Source organism: Polypterus senegalus, chromosome 2 (genome assembly GCF_016835505.1).
Source record: "Polypterus senegalus isolate Bchr_013 chromosome 2, ASM1683550v1, whole genome shotgun sequence".
Lineage (NCBI taxonomy): Eukaryota > Metazoa > Chordata > Cladistia > Polypteriformes > Polypteridae > Polypterus > Polypterus senegalus.
In genome coordinates, this window is record NC_053155.1 from 137,508,685 (window position 1) to 137,533,227 (window position 24,543).

The 24,543-nt window shown below is 35.3% G+C and overlaps 1 protein-coding gene across 3 annotated transcripts in view; it reads right to left on the reverse strand.

Moving 5' to 3' along the window:
* Nucleotides 1–307: 307 nt before the first annotated feature.
* Nucleotides 308–24,543, reverse strand: part of gabrb3 (gamma-aminobutyric acid type A receptor subunit beta3) — a 485,579-nt gene continuing 461,343 nt past the window's right edge. For all 3 annotated transcript variants that reach the window (XM_039744693.1, XM_039744694.1, XM_039744695.1), the window contains 2 exons: nucleotides 17,563–17,643; nucleotides 308–1,450 (listed from right to left, as the gene is read on the reverse strand). In XM_039744693.1, coding sequence (XP_039600627.1) covers nucleotides 1,103–1,450; nucleotides 17,563–17,643 — 429 coding nt within the window. In that variant the 3' untranslated portion in view covers nucleotides 308–1,102. The remainder of the gene's footprint in view (nucleotides 1,451–17,562; nucleotides 17,644–24,543) is intronic.

Genomic DNA, 24,543 nt, shown 5'->3' on the forward strand with positions numbered 1-24,543 from the left:
AGAAGAAAGCCTTTTATGAAATATTTAAATATATGCATGGATATCTTACAAAATAAGTACAGTATATACTGGGTCCTTTAGAAGGATTTTAAATGGGGGTGTGGGAAACACTTTAAGAAGGTAATAATAACAACAAGACATATACTGTATATAAATAACCTGAGACACATTAATCAATTTTTAAACAATCTATAATCTTGAAAAAGATTTATATGTTTTATATAAATATATATATATATATATATATATATATATCTCAAATCATATATATATATATATATATATATATATATATATATATATATCAAACACACATTACAAAAATCAATAAAAAACCTTTGATACAACAAATATACTGTGCACTGAGGAGAGTTTATCCACTCTATATGGTTGGTGATAAGCTGGGTTCATAGTTTAGACAAAAGGTTATTATTACACTGTTACTTAAGTAGTGGTGATATGTATAATGTGAAATATGAAAAACAAAAAGGAGGAGACACAGTTTAAAACAAATAATACTGTAAAAATGGCATATGATCTTTCTGAAGAAGTACAGTCATATATAATACATGACATGACTTTCGAACCCTTAATCTACTTTTTTTTTTAACCACATCCAGAAACAAGTTCCCACTTTCACGTGTATAAATATGCAAGTTAATACAGTTAGCTAAATATGGAATACGCAAGGGATAATGTTGTTTTATGCGAGTTTTTATTTTATTCAAAATTTGTAACTCTGTACATTGATATGCTATGTTCTGTTACTTTTATGTATTTCTTCTAGGCTATATTTAAATATTTTTAACTTTCACGTCTTATTTTTAGAGGGTTATTAGTTTTAAACCACAGTTTACTCAGTTTAATAATAAAGATGAGTGCATTTTAATGTAAATCCAGCATGCAGTCTCAAGACCTGTAAATATGTTGAGGGCACCTGTTTTTCATCATACACTTTTGCTTTTGTTGTGTTCTTTGTGAAATTTTGCATTTACAATGATTGAAACAGTATAAAATAAACAAAAATAAACTTCACCAAAAGATCTGCATTTTTTTTCCTCCAGAGTGGAATAAGTCTTTGCAAAAGACATTCAATCTGTACCTAGTTCACATAGTAAAGCCAGTAGATTAAGTTGAAAAGTGAAAATGCAACTGGGAACACTATTCTTGACCACCTATCAATAGCATTGACATCAGTCAGATCTGGGATTTTTATTTTAAGCTGCGAAGACCTTCTTCTCAGTCTGCTCTTCTTCAGTTGAGCATTTCTGTCTATACTGGGTCGTCCCACTGCATCGCGGGGCACACTTTGTTTCCGGTACTGGATTCCTGAGTTATCAAAAGCCATTGAAGAATTCCTCGGTTCAGTTACACTAGTGGTGACCTCATTTCCTGCAACTTCATTGTGAATCTCCAGTGTAGTTAATAAGATGTTGCCATGTGCATCCACCTAAATATAAAACAAAAAAGAAATGTGTAATGTCACATTTATGAAATACATATACAGCATATATTTTTTGATGAAATACAATGAGATAATATGAGCAACATGGATTGGGGTGGTGTAGAATCAAGAGAATGGCAGCTTTTAATATGTATTTCCATGCATTCACCCATTTACTGAACCAGTTTGACATTATGAAGCTGGGGATTATTCCAGTGACACTAGAGGAAATGAAAGAAATAGATTTAAGATGTTATTACAAAAAGCAGCCTTTAAACAAGAATACACTTTGTGTCCAATGAAAACCTTTAACACCATATGTTAAAGTTGTCTTCTAAGTAAGTCATTTAAATTTCTATTTAGAGAGATGTAATTCTTTTTCTGCTGAACTTCTCACTCCATTCTATCATTAAACATTACTTTATGTAAACTAAAAATGTTATAGAGGAAGGGTTGATTCATGTAGCAATTTAATTGTAAAAGAAACTTATAAGTACAGTACAACTACATGTATATTTTCACCCCTACAGTGTATGTTATGCACTTGATCATGTTTTAATATTTTCACCACAGATAAAAGCACATATTCTGGAGTGGGCTGAGTGTGGGAAGCTACCAGATTGGGCTCGTGTTATTAAATACTTGAAAGCATGTTAAGCCATCAGGTTATTCTTGTAGTGTAATCTGTACATATTCCTTTTTTAGACACTGTTTTTTTGCTATCTCCATTCAGTAAAAGCAGTGAAAGACACATCTATTTTTGTAGTATTGCTTATATTCTTTGTATCATCTAAATGATACAGAAAGTCCCAGAGTTCATCCCAATTACACAAAGATAACAATTCAAATAAAATTGAAACACTTAACCAAATAATGATACTGTTTATTTACATGAAAAAGATACAATTTACTGGTATAATACTGAAACAAATATGTAGCTGAGGACATTAGAAATGAATAAAGCATTTTATTAATACATAAATATAAATGTAATTGATAACAAGAAAAAATATAATTGTACATTTTATATTATGTTTATGAAAAATTATATTTAAAAGGATTGCATTTGTAACTAATGAACATTTGTCAAATTTTTGAGTCCTTGGGCCTCATACATAACGCCTTGTGTAGATTTCACAATAAAACATGGCATACAGACAAAACCGGGAATGTTTGTACGCACAAAAAAATCCAAATGCATGAATCTATGCGTACACCAACTTCCACGTTCTTCCGTTACATAAATCCTGGTCAGTATGAAAAGTAACACACGTGCACGTGCCTACTGCCACTTCCCAACTCCTCTCAGAATTACACCTTTTTTAATACGCAAATCAGTATAAATAGCCCTTAAGCTCAGTGTTCTGTGAAAAGACAATGGCAAAAGCACAGGGGAAAATAGAAGAATTTCAGCGAATACCAAGTGGAGGCAAGGAAAAACATACTATTTGTTCGTTTAAACAGTGGTATAAACAAGATAAGGAAGTTGATCGAATGACAGAGTGTCGGAGAAACTTAAAAGCTCAAGTTTACAAAGTTGCACAGTGCTCAAAATAAAAAAGAATTTGTCAGATATCAAAGTTGCTGTGAAAATGCGAGTCGTAGCCCACCGTCTGAGAGTCATATGGAAGCTTATTAGAGTGCAGAGTAAAGAAAAAAAATTGGCACACTCGAAATTTCCACTTTAATCACGTAGTTTATTTTATCATTGAAGTAGAAGAGCATAAACTTCATCTTAAAACCTTTAATTTACTAGTTTCTCAAATACAATTGTAACTAAAGTAACACATTAAATGCTTTGTATTGTATATGTTTTTGTATGTGTTCTATGTGTGTGAATCACTACGTGCTTCTTAAACGGGCTTTCTCTTCCTTCCAACAGGACACAGAATCCATTACATTTGTTATATTACAGCTTTCTGAATAATTTAAATACTGTGATGTATACTTCATACCATTTTCATGATGATAGGAGTTAAAGCATGTTATTAAACATGTGAACACGGTGGCGCAGTGATAGTAACGAGCTGGCGCACCGTCCAGAGATTGCTCCTGCCTCCCGGAAGATGCTTGCTGTGCCATGCATGACCTTCAATTAATTAATTTATTGCAGCAGTACTGTCTCTTTTAAATGTACTAACCCCCAATTCCTGTCCTTCCTTATCTTTCTCCAAGTACCCAATTGCCACACAATCAGCTCTGTAATAGATGTCAAGCCATCTGTAAGCTTAGAATGCTGATTGGTCAAAAATTTTAAGGAACATTGAAATATCTTCATAGTACATGTTTAATTATTCTATCCATCTATCCATCCAGTGTCACACTAGTCCCAGCAAGAACACAGCACGAGGCAGGAACAATCCCTGAACAGGGCGCCAGCTTGTCGCTAGCGCTGCAACACCATATCCTCACATGTTTAATTATTAACAATATAGATTATTTAAATGATGTTAACATTTTATCTGTATAATGTAATAAACATATTTTGCTGCATTTCATCTTAAAAATGATATCGTCATCATATGTAAATAGCCGCTTTATATAGTGCAATATTATAACTGTATCGCAAGTTTACAGTGAGGTAATTGTACTAATAAGTACAAACAGTTCTACAAGGAGCACTTGATGGACTGATTGAGTGCATTTATAGTTTTTGGGATGAAACTGTTTTTGAACCACAATGTCCCTATAGGAAAAGCTCTGAAGCGTTTGTCGTATGAGAGCAGTTCAAATAGACAGCATGGCTGAGGCAGCGTGTGCTTGATGGTGTATCCTGATAATTCTCTTTCTGATCAGCTGCTGTAGAGCTGTGATTCCACACTCAGATACAGTGGGATAAATACTTAAAGTAACAACGCTAAAGTAGCTATGGTATTTGGAATAGTTTAGCCATTCCATGAACCATTATATTGTTACAGGTTAATTACAATCTGATGCCTTAAACTAATAAACAATATGCAGTTAATTTCAGTGTATCTGATAAAGACACGTGAGGCTGGGTGTCGTCAGTTTGCAAAACTGAGCGGAGAGCTTGAGTACGACAAGGATTGAGCTGGCATGAAAATGTGCGTGGCTTTACGCCAAGTTTAGTTTTTATACATCACAATGTAAGCATGGAAATGGGCATACACAGCTTTTTTGTGTGTATGCACCATTTATACATGAGGCCCCTGGACACCCCGACCTATCAGGAAGCAGGAATCAAACATGAACAGGAATCTTGTCCACTAAGGTGGTATTTATACATTAACCCACAATGACTTGAACAGGATTATTGTTTCAGAGTCGCAGATCAACTTAAACTGCACCGTTTTGGTAGGTAGGAGAAAACCTAAGCAACTAGACATAAGCTCATGTAGACACGGATAGGATTTGCAAACTGCACATGGGCAAGATTGAGATCAAGGTTTCTCTGTTCCTTATTTAGGTTCTGTCTAATCCTACCTTTTCTCCAATGTAATGCTACCACTGGCCTACTTTCATCATCCAGTTAGGTATCTACTGCACACTCTCCCTCTCTTTCTAAAGTCTCATATTGAGAATAAGATTGCAAGGGGTTTTTAGCAGCACTGAATACAATACAGAAAAAAAACCTGCAAAGAATGCCATTTTGCTGTAGGTCAGCCTTTTATCTGTTGAGTTTTCCTTATTTGTTATAGTATTGTTGTCATTTAATACACATTTACACTACATGCTCTGAAATTGGCCATTTCCAGACACCTTCCTGATTGTTCTGGGTAGACTGTGTTTTTATTTAATATTTTATTTACTTTTTACTGTCTTTCATGGACACACAACAATGAGTTTAGTAGTTTATGACAGTGAAATAATTCAGCAGCTATACACACATAGCTTTTGAACTTTTTAAACCTGATCCATTGTGGCCGGCTGTGATATTCTGGAGTGTGGATGAGGACAAAGGACACAGCCGTGAGGCCCCGGACAAAGAAACACTGAAGGACCCATGCTGGAGTTCATAACAGAGTAAGGAAATGAGCCTATTGCGCTCCACTACCCACCATTCTGCTTGTGAACGTTCAGTCACCGGACAACAAACTGGATGATTTCAGAGGAAGAGTGACCTTCCAACAGGATGTGCGGGACTGCAACATTCTGTGTTTTATTGAGACATGGCTGACCTGGTAAAGAGCATTTCACTTCTCTCTTGCTCCTGCTCACCTCATATGGAATATCTAACCACCACCATTTTACCTACCTTGTGAGTTCAACTTGGTTATCACCATGATAGTCTACATCCTGCCTCATGCGAACATAGGTACGGCCTTGTCTGAACTACATGACTTAGTAGCTACATGACTACATAAATTAGCACGACTCAAAACACACACCCGGGCGCAGTGATCATCGTGGTGGAGAACTTTAATAAAGTGAACCTCAAACAAGTTACGCCTAATCTTTACTAACATGTCACGTGTACAGCCAGGGGTGTTAACACGCTGGATCACTGCTACATGTCGTACAAGCTGGGATACAAAGATGTTTCACAACCAGCGTTTGGAAGAACTGACTGTAAAACTGTTTTCCTCATGCCAGAATACAAACAAAGGTTTTATCTGGTCACGAGGGAGATAAAGTGCTGGTGTGCCCAACCAGAAGCCACGCTGCAAGATGCACCCAATGGTGCAGACTATGACATGTCCCTGTCATGCACAGATGACATCAATGAGTTTTTGGAAGTAGTAGTTAGCTTTGTTAGCATGCTTGAAAAAGACATTATCACAACATTAACAATAAAAGATTTTTGCTAACCAAAAACTGTGGGTTGATGGAACTGTCCGCAAGGAAGTGAATGCCCATAATGCTGTGTATAATACAGGAATCACCACTGATGATATGAGCGCTTACAAAGGTGCTTCCACAACGATGAGACAGCATACATTGTGGAGGTGGAGAACTTGGTATTGTGGTGCCAGGAGACTTCTTAATCTTGACGTGCCACCACAAATTATTTTCAGCTGTTCATTATAATATAAACTGAACTCTCTACCTCACTGTATCTCAGCTACCGCTGTGTCATTGAAGTCTGTTTAAATTAACCAGCAAACTAGCACTTTACAGTACATAGAAATTCTACTTATTACATTTGCATATTGTTCAGATCTTGTTTATAATATTAAAGCTTACTTGGAATATATTTTGTAAATTTTATTGCACAGTCTCAAGGCAGAGTCAGGGCACATTTCACTACATTTTGTACTTGCTTAACTGTGTATGTGATAAATAAAGAATCAATAATAATAAATTGCAGTCTCTGGGAAACTACCTTTGGATCCTGTAACTATATTAATATTTCAGTTTTCAAATGTTTGATTATACACCTAAATTACCTAAGTAAACCTTGGTTTTCCAATTTTAGTCTACAGCCCTATTCAACATTTCACCCTTACAACCCAGAAACAAAAATGATAGAAATGTTAAACTTCATATTGGAGAGATTGAGGGACAATGATAATTTTAACAGATAAGTTTTCTTTTTTAATTTTATAGTATGTATCTTTATTTGTGTTAATAAAATATTTTTTGCATAAACTTTTCTTGGATAATTTATTCAAAATCAAGGATGTTTATGAATTTGGTTGTTTTCCTTGCTGCTCAGCTCCACACTGTTCATGTTTTAAGCTTTTACTACTTCTGCTCTCTAAGTAGTCTTTTCCTCCTATGTAACTGCAACTCTGATGACATGCATCACCTGAATGATGTCATTCTCCACCAAATTACAGTGAGTGATTGATTGGGCTGAAAGGATTTAAAATCACTAAAGGAATCAAACATAGGGGGAACACTGGAGTGCATTTAACTGTCATTCTCTTTCCAAACTGGAATGCAAATTGAATGTCACTTTCTGATCAAAGGCAAAAATAAGAACAGGAAGAGGAGGACTATGACAAGAAGTAAAGTTGAGTGGTACCTACCAAGACAACTGGTAGATAAAAACTGGAACTGTGGGTATTACATTTGATCAGTAGGAACAAAACTGGTGTATTTGCTAGTATTGTGCGTTTACCATGACATGTTGACCTGTTTTTACCATGGAGAAGAAGTTGATGAACATGCGAGAATCTGCAATGTGTTCTGCTGTTCAATTAAGAAGATGAATGAAAAGAGGGAGAAAGAATCTGCGAAATTTATTAGGCTGGACAATGGATTGCATCATTGCCTATTTTCATTTAGACAGCTTTGTGCATTTTACATGCTGAGTTATCCATCTTTGCACTGGGAGGTAGACATCCACAATGGGGCTTCTGAAGAGACTTATGACTTGACTGGGATTTCATTTTGTGAAATGTTTGCTTGCTAGACTTAATTACTGTGTGTGTTATGCTGTCTATGTAATTTTTTGCTTTTATTGCTAAAGCAATGTGAACTGCAACAGCTGAAATTAGCACATAAATTCTAGTATTATCTGAAAAGCCAGTGGGTTTTAGAGTATTGTTTGGAACTGAGATATTTTTAGCTTTGATATTATTTCTTTGATTCTTTCATATTGGTAAATAAATGCATTGTTAGTAAATATTTTTTGTATTGGAGTGTCTAAAATATGTGTTTAATAAAGGAAAAAGAGAGAAGTTATTTTTGCAAGTTGTTGTGAGTCAGAAAAGTGAATTTTACGACAGAGTTGGGGGAAGTGCTTGACACAAATGTTTCTCTGCTCAAGACTCTCTCTCATTCCCCACACAAAGCCAGGTTGCCTAACTGCCAAGCTTTACCTCAAAAAATGGTTTTGGGGGATGGCAGGTGTTAAGATGTTCTATTCTCCCAGTCGTCTGAAGTATGGCTGTTTGGAACTGGCTTATATCAGAAGCCTTTAAGTATCACAACGTCCTATTGGGAGTTGGACAGAACATCTATAAATGTGCTTGGTTTACTAACTCTCTCTCTCTTACCAAACTGATCCATGAACTGAAAGGACAACACAATGAAGAGCACAGCTCGGCAGCCATATTGAAACAGGCATGCGGCCTGTTCTGAAGAAAGCTGACCACAAATGATGCCTTAACTAGAGACATTTTTATGTCACCATTTAATCAGGTTGTATGGTTGCCAATAGTCAAATGAACTTTGCATTTTGTTATTATTTATGAATATTATCAATAATACATTGGTTAAATTGTAATTTAACTTCTGCTTGTCTTTTACTACACCTAATTGCCTGAGGTTATAGATGTAGAAGGGAAGGTGGGGAGAAGTTATATACTATAATATCTTATAACAAGTAGTAAGTCTGTGGGATTTGAGGCATTCTGACAAAGGCTACATATTAATAATACAAAAGGGGAAAGTAGAGCAATATATTACCATACCAAGACAAAACACAAGTACAGGATTATGGGGCCCAGCACCCATTACCCCTTGTTGCCTAAATTTACATAATTATATAAAAGAAGAAATGATGTGTGTTTTTTCTGTCAAGCAGATGCTAAATTAAGTGGAGATTGTGAATTTGAATATAGCACTCAAGCAAACAATAAACTGGTATGTATTTTTATCTTAGCACAACTTTTCTCAAATTTGGAAAATTTCTCGAAATTAGCAGCCAAAATCCACATGCACGGCCACGCCAACACTTCGCTTCCATCAAGGACATGTTGTTTCCACTATGACTGCTAGATGGCATGACCAGTGCTTCCAATACGATCCTTGGTATGTATTGAATACCCATCGACCGGCATTGGTGGGATACAGACACCACTTTGGCTGCATTCACGCCGGAAGCGGTTTGAAGCGATTTTGCGACAATCGTCTACAAGGAAATCTTACCGCTACGCCACAGAAGCTGTGTTCTTAACCTTGAACCTTTTGTGAGAGTGTTTATTTGATCTTTGGACTTCAGACTTCACACATTATATAATTTATGCCAACATTTTGTCATTTACTACTAAAATATGAAAAACTTTTCTGTTTTAACAATGTGTTTACACAGATTATTGTAGATACAGAACACACATGAAATGCATGTGTTTCAAATAACAATCTATTATTTCCATTCTAAAAATAGATAGATAGATAGATAGATAGATAGATACTTTATTAATCCCAAGGGGAAATTCACATAATCCAGCAGCAGTATACTGATACAAAGAAACAATATTATAAAACTCCAGCACTTCACTCCAGATATCAAGGCATGAGTTGGAAGAACTTTGTGCACGTTCTGCAGCGGTGGGGGGATGGAATAGCAGGCTGCTGGCTGCTTGTCTTTATCAGCACATTTACAGGACAAAAGACGCTGACAGAGGGGTGTGATGGGATTTAAGGTGGGCTGGATCTACAAGTTTTTTCTTAGGCTCTATTAATTTTAGTGTTTACATTATTAGGTGTTCTGTTGTAAAACGGAATAATATACTGTACTTAGAATAAACATTTAGTTATTCCATTCGTTTGTCACTTCTTGGGTTACTTTCTTGAACAAAATCTTTGGAGCCTCCCTTATTTATATGTCGAATACATCTGATGAACACATAATTTACAGCTGCCATTGGTTTAGCTTTTGAAAGATGAGCTGACGTATTTCATGTGGTGTTGATAACCAGATCAGTAATGAAATATCAGCTTCTAAAGACTCAACAGCCCAGTCTAATTAAAACACTATAAATATTTACAGAAAATAGGTTTACCACAACTCCAAGCATTATATGTATCTTACATGTATAAAGCCTTATACTTTCAAATGAACCTTGTTCTTCTTACTGGTAGCTATTAAAAGGACAGATAACGTTAAGGAAGGTTGGTTAGTTATTTGCCCAAAAGCAGAATGATAAATATTATGACATTGAAAGAAAATAAGTATACACAGCTGGGTTTAGTTATATAATTATTTTAGAAACTGTAATCATATTGCTTCTGTTTAAACAGGAGGTAAATGTTATTAGAAAGTTTCTTCACATTATGTTCAAGATACACTATACAATACTATACACTATATATTCTATACTATATAGTGTATATACTATGTTGTATACAATATATACAGTAAACATATACAGTGGGATGCAATAGTTTGGGCAACCTTGTTAATAGTCATTATTTTCCTGTATAAATCGTTGGTTGTTACGATAAAAAATGTCAGTTAAATATATCATATAGGAGACACACACAGTGATATTTGAGAAGTGAAATGAAGTTTATTGGATTTACAGAAAGTGTGCAATAATTGTTCAAACAAAATCAGGCAGGTGCATAAATTTGGGCACCACAAAAAGGAAATGAAATCAATATTTAGTAGATCCGCCTTTTGCAGAAATTACAGCCTCTAAACGCTTCCTGTAGGTTCCAATGAGAGCCTGGATTGTGGTTGAAGGTATTTTGGACCATTCCTCTTTACAAAACATCTCTAGTTCATTCAGGTTTGATGGCTTCCGAGCATGAACAGCTCTCTTTAACTCACACCACAGATTTTCAATTATATTCAGGTCTGGGGACTGAGATGGCCATTCCAGAACGTTGTACTTGTTCCTCTGCATGAACGCCTTGGTGGATTTTGAGCAGTGTTTCGGGTCGTCTTGTTGAAAGATCCAGCCCCGGCGCAACTTCAGCTTTGTCACCGATTCCTGGACATTGGTCTCCAGGATCTGCTGATACTTAGTGGAATCCATGCGTCCCTCAACTTTGACAAGATTCCCAGTCCCTGCACTGGCCACACAGCCCCACAGCATGATGGAACCACCACCATATTTTACTGTAGGTAGCAGGTGTTTTTCTTGGAATGCTGTGTTTTTTCCTCCATGCATAATGCCCCTTGTTATGCCCAAATAACTCAATTTTAGTTTCATCAGTCCACAGCACCTTATTCCAAAATGAAGCTGGCTTGTCCAAATGTGCTTGAGCATACCTCAAGCGGCTCTGTTTGTGCTGTGGGCGGAGAAAAGGCTTCCTCTGCATCACTCTCGCATACAGCATCTCCTTGTGTAAAGTGTGCCGAATGGTTGAATGATGCACAGTGACTCCATCTGCTGCAAGATGATGTTGTAGGTTTTTGGTGCTGGTCTGTGGGTTGACTCTGACTGTTCTCACCATTCGTCACTTCTGTCTATCCGAAATCTTTCTTGGTCTGCCACTTCTAGCCTTAACTTGAACTGAGCCTATGGTCTTCCATTTCCTCAATATGTTCCTAACTGTGGAAACAGACAGCTTAAACCTCTGGGACAGCTTTCTGTATCCTTCCCGTAAACCATGATGGTGAACAATCTTTGTCTTCAGGTCATTTGAGATTTGTTTAGTGACCCCCATGTTGCTACTCTTCAGAGAAAATTAAAGGAGGAGGGAAACTTACAATTGACCCCTTTAAATACTCTTTCTCATTATAGGATTCACCTGTGTATGTAGGTCAGAGGTCACTGAGCTTACCAAGCCAATTTGAGTTCCAATAATTAGTTCTAAAAGTTTTGGAATCAATAAAATGACAACGGTGCCCAAATTTATGCACCTGCCATATTTTGTTTGAACAATTATTGCACACTTTCAGTGAATCCAATAAACTTTATTTCACTTCTCAAATATCACTGTGTGTGTCTCCTATATGATATATTTAACTGACATTTTTTATCGTAACAACCAATTTATACAGGAAAATAATGACTATTAACAAGGTTGCCCAACCCATTGCATCCCACTGTACATGACTCACAGAACAAGACTTTCATTGTAATAAGTACATATGACAATAAAGATGAAGTTGAAGTTTAATCCAGGAAAATTAATTGGATTTTTAAAAACATGTTTATATACAATATACACATTCTAAATTAACTAAATATTGTAGGTAGATTTTGGAAATTCCTTTTGAGTAAAATAATTTTTGCTTTTGAGGTTTTCTTATCATCATACTTATGTACATATCTTTTTATATTGTATAGTATTTAATTTACAATGTCTTTCTTTTGCAACTATTCCTGTGCTCTCATAGAATAATAATATTATGAAAAGAATTATGCTAGAGCCTAAAAAACAGAAAAAGCAACTATAAGGAGAGAGTTCTTAATAGTTAAACACAGTGTAACTGACAGTTTTGTTGTTTCACTGCCAAACAATTACCATTTATGAACATTATTATATTTAGTGAAATTAATTTAACAGTATTCACTGACATTCTCTATTCAGTAATTGAAAAATAAATGTTTAAACATTACTCTGAAAATTCATAGTATCAAAGTCACTAAATTTTTTAATTTATAGCATCTCTTTAAAGTTTCTTTTGCAACAAGTAATCTCAAATAAAAATGATCAACACATTACTTTTGGAAGGTCTTACATATTTACTCTTGTAAGATTATGCTTGAAGTTTTCTATTTAGCAGAATTCTTGTGAGAACTGTCTTTTTTGTCCCGTTTCCAAGGCTTTTGACATACATGAGCACATGTTTGCTACTGCTTATATCTGCTGACACGTTTGGAATTTGCCTTATAACAGGACTGGCTTTAATTTGGGTAATTATGTCAACCATTGGAATACTTGCAATAGCTGGCTGCATCTCAGTCACTCTTGTACTATTGAAATATATGCTGCATGTGCCCTCTGTGTTTTCATCAAAATTTAGTTAGTGTAATAATAAGCACTCCATTGTCTTCAAGAACCCAATGAAGACCACAATTTTCTTGTCTATTCTTTTTTAGGAATGAAGTAGGCTTTTTAGCAGTCCTGCTTACTGTGAGACTCTCTAAACCTAAGATGTTGTTAATGCTTTAGAAATACAGTATTATCATTACACCAGTCTTCCTAGTTTTACAGTGAAAATATATTTCAACAGAAATCAATAAAAAAAATAAAATCAGTATTAGGCTAGTGTGGAAGGTTTGTAAATTTTATCTTGAAATTAACATGTCATATAGACTTATCTTATTTTGTTACAAGACATAGGTTGAGAAAGCACTTGGTGCAAGTTTTGCCAAGACATTTGCTTGCCAGAGTCTGGATAAAGTATAGTACTTTCAGAGGATAAATGTGAAGGCTTTTCTTAGCAGGGATGTGCACAGATTTTTTTTTTGATTTATTATTAGCCAGTTATTGATCTATCCACACATTTGTAATTTCCTCATGCAAATGAACACTAAAAGTTTGAAATGGTAAGCACTCACAGGTAATTGATTGTTTATGTCATTGCACTCTCAAAGCACACATGAAATATGTACACAGAATTTATGAACTCTCATAGTAACTGAATAAAATAGTAGGCATATTATTTCAATTTTTGTATAAAAGAATAATGGAATTTTATTACATTATTAAGTTAAACTCTGCAGGATTTTAAAATAAAATGCACAGTTTTCACTATACTACTCTGAAAATCAGGCCTTTTAAAGATGTTAATATTTCTTCAGCAATGGATTTGAAATTCTTTTATCAAGGAATGTATTTTTTGAAAAAAATATTAATCTCTTTTCTGATTTATTTGAAAGCTATTGAAGTAAAAAAAAATAGAAAAAAATAAAATAAAATTGTTTAAATCAGTTTTTTCAAGGCATGTAGTTAAACAGAAGGGCAAATCTTTAAAATTGTGTGCTTTTGCGGATATATATCAGGAATGTTTCTGCTTCCCAGTATTCAAGTACATTAGAACCATTTCAACTCCACTATTGAACAATCTAGATAAAATTAACATTAATAATATCATTACTGAATGTATCCATTCAGCTGGTTTCATTTTTTAACTATTAATCATAAAACTTCACTGTGGCTATGTGTGAATTTATACTTCATGGAAAAAACCAACTCTGCCTGCCTGGTCCACTTGCAAGAAGTGGCATCCTGTTAATTTTTACACTGTTAGATTTTATTTTCTCAGTACATTCATTTGTAAAATGCCTTTCAATCAATAAGAAAAAATGGAAAAAAGTGATGTTCCAAACATTGGGGTTACATAAGCTTATGGCCTGAGTTTGTCCTATATAATTTGTAATGTTTCAAAGAATTTGTGGGATTGTGGAACTCAAAGATGTTGTTCTTTATTAATAAAGAGTTTTACACAAAGCATTGAATCCCTTTTGTAGTGCCCCGCTACATTTTGCTAAAATTGTGCTTGCTCAAATATATTCTAAATACAGGTCTGTACATCCCCTAGTGCAGGGTTGAACAACATCGGTCCTGGTGTGCTGCAGTGACTGCAGGTTTTTGTTCCAACCCAGTTTCTTAATGAGAAGTCAGGTATTGCTAATGAATTGTTGTTAATTGTTTCATTTTAGCTGTCTTACTTGTTAAGGTTTCCAACCCTTAATTGCTTATTTTAGTCTTAAACAGTTGGATTCTCCATCTAACTTGTTTTCATTTACACCTTTGTGTATTCATCATCAACTATCTGGTTTAATTATTTGAATTTATTTAACGTTTATATTTCTATTGTTGTATGCATCTAAATTTCCTCTTAGGATTGAGAAAGTTTATCTAATCTAATCAAATATTTAGAAGGAAAATAAAAAAAAAGTGAAGGAATAACAATTATTCATCCATTTTAGGCTTCAAATAATTTGGGTAATATCCCTGGAAAAGAAAACATCTATGGTCTAAGAATGACCCGAAATGGCAGAGTTAAAACGCTAACAAAATTAAATGAAATGAAATAAGATCTGTTTTTGCAAGGATTGGGTTCTAATTAATAACTGGGTTGGAACAAAAACCAGCAACCACTGCGGCCCTCCAGGATCGATATTGTTTCATCCATGCAAACACCTTACCAAAATACCTTTGTCGTCATAAAGATAATAAAGATCATTGTTCACGACAACCACATTTGGTCAATCCCACTACAGACTGGGATACAAACTAATTTTCTGCCCATTGAACATAGAGTAATAAAAAACAACAGCTAATTGACTTTGCAATGACCAATAATTTTCCACAAGCAATTTTCCTTTAAATTTGCTGTCAACTTCTATGCCTTGTATTTTATGAAAGGTTCTTAATCAATTTTCTGAGTACAGTAATCCACTTGTATTTACTACATAATAAAGCTGATACAGAATACTTATGGGGTGATATAAATGCTTGGTATCATTGCATCTGTAATTTTCAGTGTTAGGACTACTTCCCTAATTTAAAAAGTTTCTTTCGTTGAATTTTTCATTAAGTCATGATATAATGTATGCTTTAAAACAGCCTTCTATGAAATCATTACTTTCTGTTATTTCATTCTACTTTATAATAGGCAGATGTAGTGTTACAATTTTTAGAATGTTTTTAAATACAGAAACAGTTGTATTTCTGCTTATGAACTATGATACAGAAAACACAGACAACTTAGTGTGGAAATTTCATACAAAAAGAGAGCAGCTTTAATGTAAAAATTTGCTAGTCTGAGAATCAGGAATATACTGTAAGATGATGGGTGTGCTTGGTTATTTCATAAAATATCATAACTTGCAATAGGTTTTTTGAGGTTAATTATAGCATTACACTGGGCAACACCAATTTGCCCACCTATTCCTCTATTTTCTTAATCAATTTATTCCAGTACAGGGTATGAATAAGGCTCTATATAAGCGCCCGACCTGGCACAGATTCACACTGGGGCACGTGTAAATTGAGCAGAAATCTTTTTATTTTCTCTTCAGCCGTGGGGCACCTCTTCGCCATGTCCCACAGGCCCAACACAGTCCCAAACACTTAAACACAGTCCAAACACTCTTCCCCTGTGGGGCACGTCTTCCCCGTGAACCCCACAGGTATAACACAGTCCCAAAGCACCTTACTTTAAACACAGCAATCCTTCCGCTGGCACCACCACTCCTCTCAGGCAACCTCTTCCTCCCGATTCTGGGACTGTGGTGGTTGCTGGCTCAATTTAAAGGCCCTCCCAGGAGTGCTCCTGGTGCTTGCTCACCTGTTCTCAATTGCACTCCCGTGTGGGGCCGATGATTAAACCAGCTGGGCTTAACTATCTCTGCCTCGCCCCCTGGCGGCCATCCCAGGTCCCCACAGGGTTGGAAAGAACTCCATCTCCCATGAAACCCTGTGGGAAACTGAGGCATCATCAACCAGGGAGGCTGCCACCAAGCGTCCCAGGGGAGGTACTGAGGAGTCCATGGCTGCTGCCCCGGACCATATACAGCAGGGTCGTCCCGACCGGGCATGGGACCTGGCTGTCTATTACAAGGGTTTTCAGAGATCGAGAAGGAATGCCAGGCCATAATCCCATTCACTCAGTTGTGTCTGCCAGTTAACTAAACATGACAATTTTGAAAGTATGGAAGTAAACTGAAGTATCTGGGGAAAATCTTGTCACTCCAGAAAAGTGGCAAATTCACATAGACAATCGCCAAACTGGAAGTCAAACTCAGATCCCTGGTGCCGTGAGATGGCAACATTTATCACCACGGCCGTTTTTCAGTTTTTAATTGAATAAATTAAATTGCCTTTATCTTCTCTATGAAAAACTAGTAATAAAGACTTTGAATGCATACACAAATTACAGTGCAAGGATTAGTCATATAATAAAACAGCAGTTAGGTAGGACTTCAGCTTTGATCAAGTCAAACATTTGATAAACATAGTATGCAAATATAAAACAAAACAGTACTGTAGAATCCCCTGAAACATTTTCTGTAAAGTAATATATAGCAATGAATAAATAGCAATAGGAATTATAAATTATCTGAAAAGGGTAATATTTCTGGCTATTTTGTATAGAGTAAATTAACATTAAAAATCAAGTTAAGTACAATAACAAAAATCAACTTGCAATATTTTCAATGCAGCAAGAAAAGTAACATATGCGATCTGCCTTGTTAATCTGAAGTAATGTTCCTAAAAAAGAAATCCCAGGTAAATCATATTTAAACAGATTCAGAGTTGTTTCAAATTGACAAAAGGTTTTCATGCAGCGTACTGAATAAATCACCATCAGACATCACAGAAAAGTTTTAACTGAAAGAAAAACAAGTAAAACCTAAAGACACAAAACAAAAGAGTGAAGCAAAAGGGAAAGTTTTGTAATGGAAAAACACAAATGAGCTTTGCAATCCTGCAATGCACATTAATGATGCACAATGAGAAAGACATGATCATCAATTGTGACTGTATTAGACGTTTGAAAAGCAGTACACAGGGGTCATACAGCAGCTGTAAAAACCAAAAGGAACACAAAAAATGAATAGCCACTGCACACTCACCGCGCATGAGTGTCGATGCCCTTGTACCTGATTGGACTTTTTTACAGAAGATGACTTGCAATTGCCTCCTTCCAGAACAGACTATAGTAAGATGTAGAAAACAAAACCAAGAAAAAAAATTTAATAAAAGAATAATTCATCTAAAACTGGGGAAAAGAATTGATGTTAATTATCTCTCAAGTATCAGCAAAATATATTACTCTGTACTTTTGCCACAAAGAACGGAAACATACATAGGTAATACTTCATAATTCTGTTCACAAAATAAACCATTCATTGTCTTCTGTGTAATCAGCTAATACCAACTGCATCTACAGTATGCATGAATTAGACTTGATTTTGACAAGTCAGTAAACAATGATTATATAAAGATTCCAAAAGAAAGTCTAATGAAATTGGTGCAAATGCTTTTTTCTCCTGAATATTTTTGGTTGAAAGAACAACAGACATTACCTGCAGTGCTTTTTATACGTTGTAATGTCATTATAGCAACTGTAAAAAGTACAAGCAAAAAGGCTATAAAACTGTTTCAAGTACACCACAAAATATGAACTAGAAAAATCACAGTAAACAACACATCACAAATATAATATACTTTATCTTTTTGTGAATTGTGGAAACACTACTGAGTTTTTATATTTTACATTCAATTTCATTGCTAGTAAAAACATTTTTAAATTTAGAAAAATTAAAACACACTATACATTTTGAACCTCCCCAATATCTAGATAACAAAGTTGTAACAATAATACACTGTAACAGTCAAATTAATAAAACAAATATTATTATAAAATAAATTGTGCTCATTTGTGAATATATTTGGTTTTCCAAAACACAGTACACCTATATTACTATAACGTATTTTATCAAAAATAGAGATATATCATATTAAAGCAGGTTTTCTTTGTTCCAAGCCTTTATGTAGAAAATATTTCTGAAACTTGTAGTCGATTATCTTCCATCAGACATGAGTATTATAGTCCATTTTTTAATTAAAGAAAACTCTTCTCTGCCTTTACTCCCATTTCCAATTTTATTTCTTCAAATTTGCTTTAAAGGGCTCAAATCTACTTACCTGGCAGGCCAATTTTTTAACAATTCCATTTTTTGTGCCAATAAGTGAATAATATATCTGATGCACAATCTGGATAATGTTCAGGATAGAGCAGTACAGTACGGTTAATTAGGATTTCAGGATTTAAAAGCCTCTTAAAGGAAACAATGTCCCTTTTGCAGTACCACTTTATAACTCATTTGTATATCCACTGTGTTTGTACCTAATATAGCATATAATCACATGTTCAAGTGTATAAATCCCTACTGTGGCTTTCAGTTGAGTCTGGAAAATTTCAAATCCCTTTTCAGATTTATAAAGCTGTGAACAGTGTAGTTTCCATTTTCCCTGTTGAACTTATTAGAATGTACTGTGCATTGAACAGACACAGGCAGTCTCTTAATTTACTGTGCTGGCTGGCTACCAAGGAGCTGCCATAAGCTAAAAAGATCAGAACACTGAAGGAGGGATAAATTAGAAGGTGCAAGAAAGAAATCTACACTGGCGACTAGGAAACTTTTTTGTAATATGGCATGGGTAAAAGGAGTCGTCAGGTGTGATAACCCCTATCAGTACAAATGATGCCAGAGAAATACATTTTCTGAGAGCACTATAATGAGGGAGCTGCCCTGTTTGTTTGGAAGCAATCTGGCAAATATTCTTTCTTCTATTCGCCAAGGAGCCCATGTTAAACCTACTAGGGTGTGATGTGTGGGTTACAGACTTGCACAAGATAATGAATGTTTGAAATGAAAGCTCCCACTTAAGGAAATTATTTTATTACTAGCTGAAGCCCACCGTAGCATACGGTGGTGTAAGAATAGGAACGGAAAACGGTGAGAAAGGAATTCAGTATAACAAAGGCTTAGGAAACAACCGTCACAGTATAACGAAAATAGCAAGGAGCGAAACCAATGCCAATGGTCGAGAGAGTACCTTCCTCTAGCAAGCTACAGAAAACATAGCCATGCCCAGTCAACACGATAAGTCAGCGCGTTCGCCCTATTGCGAGTGGTAAAAGTGCCATTTAAACTAATACAGGTAGACGTGGAAACTGGGTTTTCTGATGAAAAAACTAATGTTTTAAACAGTATCGTTTACATACAACAAATTTTGGCGAATCGTTTACATGCAATTATTTATATCCATTTATACACTAATAATGGTAATTATTAAATAATAATAATTATTATTATTATTAAATAATTTCTCCCATATAAGTAACATTTCTCAGACTGCTTTCTTCCATCTCTGAAACATTTCTAGACTTCACCTTGTTCTTACGCAATACAGTACTAAAGTATTGGTTAATGCCTGAGTCACCTCACGTACAGATTACTGTAATGGTATTCTATCTGTCATCCCACAAAAACATATCCATCGCTTACAATTTATTCAAAATTCTGCTGCCAGGATAATAACCTGCCGTTCTAAATCCACTGAACATACTACACTTATTCTCTCTCAACTTCACTGGCTCCCTGTTAACTACAGAATACAACATTAAATACCACTCTTAACATTTAAAGATCTCCACAACCTCACTGATCTCTTACAGTTTGACACTCGTCTCGCTCACTCTGATTCTCATCTGCAGCTGTACTTTCTGTACCACACATCAAACTCTGTACTATGGGAGTTTGAGCATCTCTCATAGTGTTCCTCCTCTCTTCTCTCTCATATACATCAACTCGATTCAATAACATATTTTAAAACTACCCTCAAAAGTTATCTTTCATACTGGCATACCAATTTTGCACTGTTACTGCCAGTTATCTTTGTTTGTTTGCTAATTATTGCTGTTTGATCGAGAGTGACAGTGGATGCTGAAGTAGGATTAGAGATGGCAGGTGGGGCTCTGTGAGTTGGCGGGCGTGGCTGTCTGTCTTGCTTGCCCTTAGTTAGAGTTGGCGGGTGTGACTCTCTGTATTGCGTGCGCTCTCTGTCTTGCTTGACCTTAGTTAGAGTTGGCTGGTGGGGCTTTGTCGAGTGTATCTCATGGTCTTAGAATTGGTGGACGGGGCTCTGTGAGTTGGCGGGAGTGGCTCTGTCTTGCGTGCACTCTCTGTCTTGCTTGTGCTCACCGTCTTGCATACCCTTAGTGAATTATATATAGAGATTTTACATTTGGGTAACACCTCTATCAAAAGCAATTTCCCAAGTCCTTAGAGTTGTACCGAAAGCTACAAGTGGAATTTGAACTAGGATTTCAAGTCTAATACCTTACCCTCTACATCATACTACACGCACAGCCAGCAAATATTTTTGCTGTTAAAATTTGACAGATCTTCTCTCATTTTCAGAAAATAAACACACAGGGATCATCTTGGATGACAAACATTTTATCGTGTTATCTAAACTTCTCAAATATAAGCATCTAGTAAGATGTGCTACTCCTATTGTGACAGCACTATCTCAGATGCTTATAGGCTAGTTGGATATCAATTTGTTCAAGGGAAAAGTCTCAAATACAATAATAACAAAGACTTAAAAAAGCTATGCACAGATAAAAAAGAAGAGTGTAAAAGTAGATAAAATTCTCTTTACATAAAAGAAAAATATTACGGTAGCTAGGTTATTTAGGAAACATAAGCTATACTGTATAAAAAGTTGGAAAAGCACTTTTCCTCTGTTCTGTTTAGTACTATCTGCAAAAATCACTAACTGGAAATGTCACCCCCTCTGCCTCTCTATCTAATCAGCTGAAAAATGTCTACTTCAGGTTTGAGAGACACTCCAAATCTGCACAGGTCCCTGTTTATTGCCCTCTTTCTCTTTCGCACTATTTCTCTTTACAATCTCATTTCTCCATCGTCTTCTGGATGGTAACATAGCAGCAGTCTCAAGTAACATCTCTCCTTTTACACTAAGCCCCTCAGTGATTAAGCAGCATCAGTGTTTACAGACCCTGATGGCAAATGCAGTGTTCCTATCTGTTTCAGAGTATCCACAATTATACCTGGTCCCAAACTGCAAAATATTTTAACAACAATAACATTTATTTATATAGCACATTTTCATGCAAAAATGTAGCTCAAAGTTCTTTACAGGATGAAGAAAGAGAAAAAAGACAAAATATATAAGAAATAAAATTAGGCAATACTAATTAACATACTTAATGACTGCAGTGATGTTGACCTCAGTAATAATGAAAACAGGTATATGCCTAATTCTGCTGCATCTTAAATCTATCACTGAATCACTTAACTCACTTCAGTTTACTTTTTAAGAGATCACGTCAAGATGGAGCAAACATGGCTTTCCACTATATCTTGAAACATTTATACTTCCCAGGGACATATATCAAACTTCATGGCTTCCAGTTTGCATATAATACCATCATACAATTGCATCTTTAAAACAAACTGATCAATATATATTTGGATTATGCCATATGTCTCTGTATCTATGATTTCTGACAATGAAGTTGGACGGATACCAATTAGAGCCATTAACCTTTTAGAGTATGCTGTGCCTATTCTGGTTTTCTCAGTGTAAACAACTGCAACTCACTGACCCATATGTAAAACTGCTAATGTTTGCTGTTGACACCACCTAGACTGGTTTGATGGAGATGAGACAGCGGATAGATTGATCAGTTTTTACTTCTTCAATATGTCTGATCCAAACACTCTCATAATACAGTAGTAAAAATGAGTGTGATATTTATAAGTCATTCTTCTTTTTTCTACACCTCGGTCCCAACTTCAGTAGGGTGGAATTATTTACCTTCCTGGCAACTACTATTAGTCATAGTCTGAAATGGAATGGTGAAAACATAACCTCTGTTAGAAACCTTAGCAGCATATTTTTTCATTTATCAACTTAAAAAATGTAATCTTTCCTAACCATTGCTGGTCCATTGAGATGTGTCATTCTCACTTCTCCTATGTGTCTGATTTGATACAGTAGCATTTAATGTTGACTTCCTGTTTTAACTTTTATTTATACATTTTTCATCTTACAAATTAGAAAACTAAAAAGATAAATCTAAGAGTACATTTACCCTAAAACTGACTCAACTATTTTCTGTAAATACAAACATTCCTTTTATTCAGTAAAAACTGAAAAATTATAAAATATACCTTCTAAAGAACTGTCCTATTCCATTTAAAGCAAATTTAATAGATTTCAGTTGTCAGATGTCCATGTCATAGTTATTTTCAGTGGGGTACAGCTTTGTAGTGAGATAGGGTAGAACTGCCCCAACTCCATCACCTCTAGCAGCAACCTCAAAATCATTCAGCTTACACAAAAAAGGTATTTTAAAAAAGTTTTATATAACAAAATGAAAATTTCTCTCCAGCTTCTGGTGTCTACTCAAATGTATTTAATAATTATGGCTGTAACTGGAGGAATGATGTAATAAACCTATAATGAGTCAATTTCAAAGACAACCTTGGGAGAGTTAATATGACAGACACACCAATGTCAGTATTTTGAGACTGTTGGGCATATTTCAACATTGTTACCAATCTGTTTATCTGTTTCTTTTTTTTATTTGTCCTTTTTTCCCCATTGCCTCCTGGTTTCTGTGATTCCAGGCATGCCCATAGACAATATTGATAATCACTTGATAGCTGTAGTTTTGTATGCCAGTATGACCTCACAAAGGCCATTTAAAACAAATGTCACACTCAAGTGTTGAGTATGCTTGTAGAATTTAAGAGAGGGTGAATGGTTTAAGGGGGGAAGCCTTATCCAAATTTGGCGGTTATGGGTGTTTTATATGCGTTTATCCTGACATGGTCTAGGATGCCATCCAAGGATGGTTCCTCCTTGTAACTAAAAATAACCATATAATTAGTTTAAACTGGAGAATGGATTTGGGGGGTGTTTGGGGTGGGGGGGGGTGTTGTTTATGTTGATGATTGTGGGGATATAATAAAAAGAAACAGTTTTGTTTGATAAAACAACAAAAAAAAGACAACCTTGTTCCGTTTGGTTTTGAGTCTAGTGACGGGGACATGAAGGACTAAATTGAGCTTGGTCCTGAATAAAATATTTATTATCTTGATTTCTGGTTTGCTTGTGTATTCCTTTTGCCCAGTTAGCCATCTCTTATGGCAACTGTCTTCTCTGGTACCATCTGATTGTGAGCAACAAGTGATAATGTTCATTTGCCAACAGCCTTTTTTATTGAATCTTGGTCTATTGTGTCTGTGATGCTGGTGAACAAAAACAATACACTTCCAGTGCAGCCTGCAGGTCCTCAGTCACCTAGCAGTTACAACTTCATGTCTTTCTCGGCAGGTATATTCTCTATTCAGTCTATCAGTGGCTGGCAAGTTCCTGTTCCTCTGTACAGCTCACCCATAAAGCTAAGGTGTCAGCTGCCATTGATGTTCTGCCTGACTTTTTGGTTCTCCTCAGTGGGGATAGCAATGTGTGGTTACAGCCAGCAAAGTTGTTCTGCAGTAGCTGCATTGTTAAATAAACGGTTATAGTGCTTCTGACCATGACATGAACCTGTTAAAAATTTTGATTTTGACTGTCTTTTCCTTAAATATTTATTAAAAGATTTCTTGGTAGCTATTCCTTTTTAGTTTGTTTTATTTATTGACTACTTTTCTTTCCAGCAATTAGTTACCTAATTTCTGATACTCAAAGTAACAGCCTCAATCAAGTGATATTAAAGAAACACTTTTGTTATTGGCTCTTTTTTGACAGATTTTTTTTAGATTTTTTTTTAGATTTCAGATGATCATGGAAGATACATAAAAATATATTTCCACTAATTAGTAAAAAATATTACAGAGAAAACATGAGAGAGGAATCTAGAACGTCATTTTTTTTTGAAAAACAAACTTAAGTATTGCTTGTCCTTTGTCCAAATAACAGAGACAGTCCTCTAATTTCCCTGTTGCTTTCAAATTAAATTATATGTGTTTCAGATTTCTACATATTCTCAATTGTTTTACATAGTC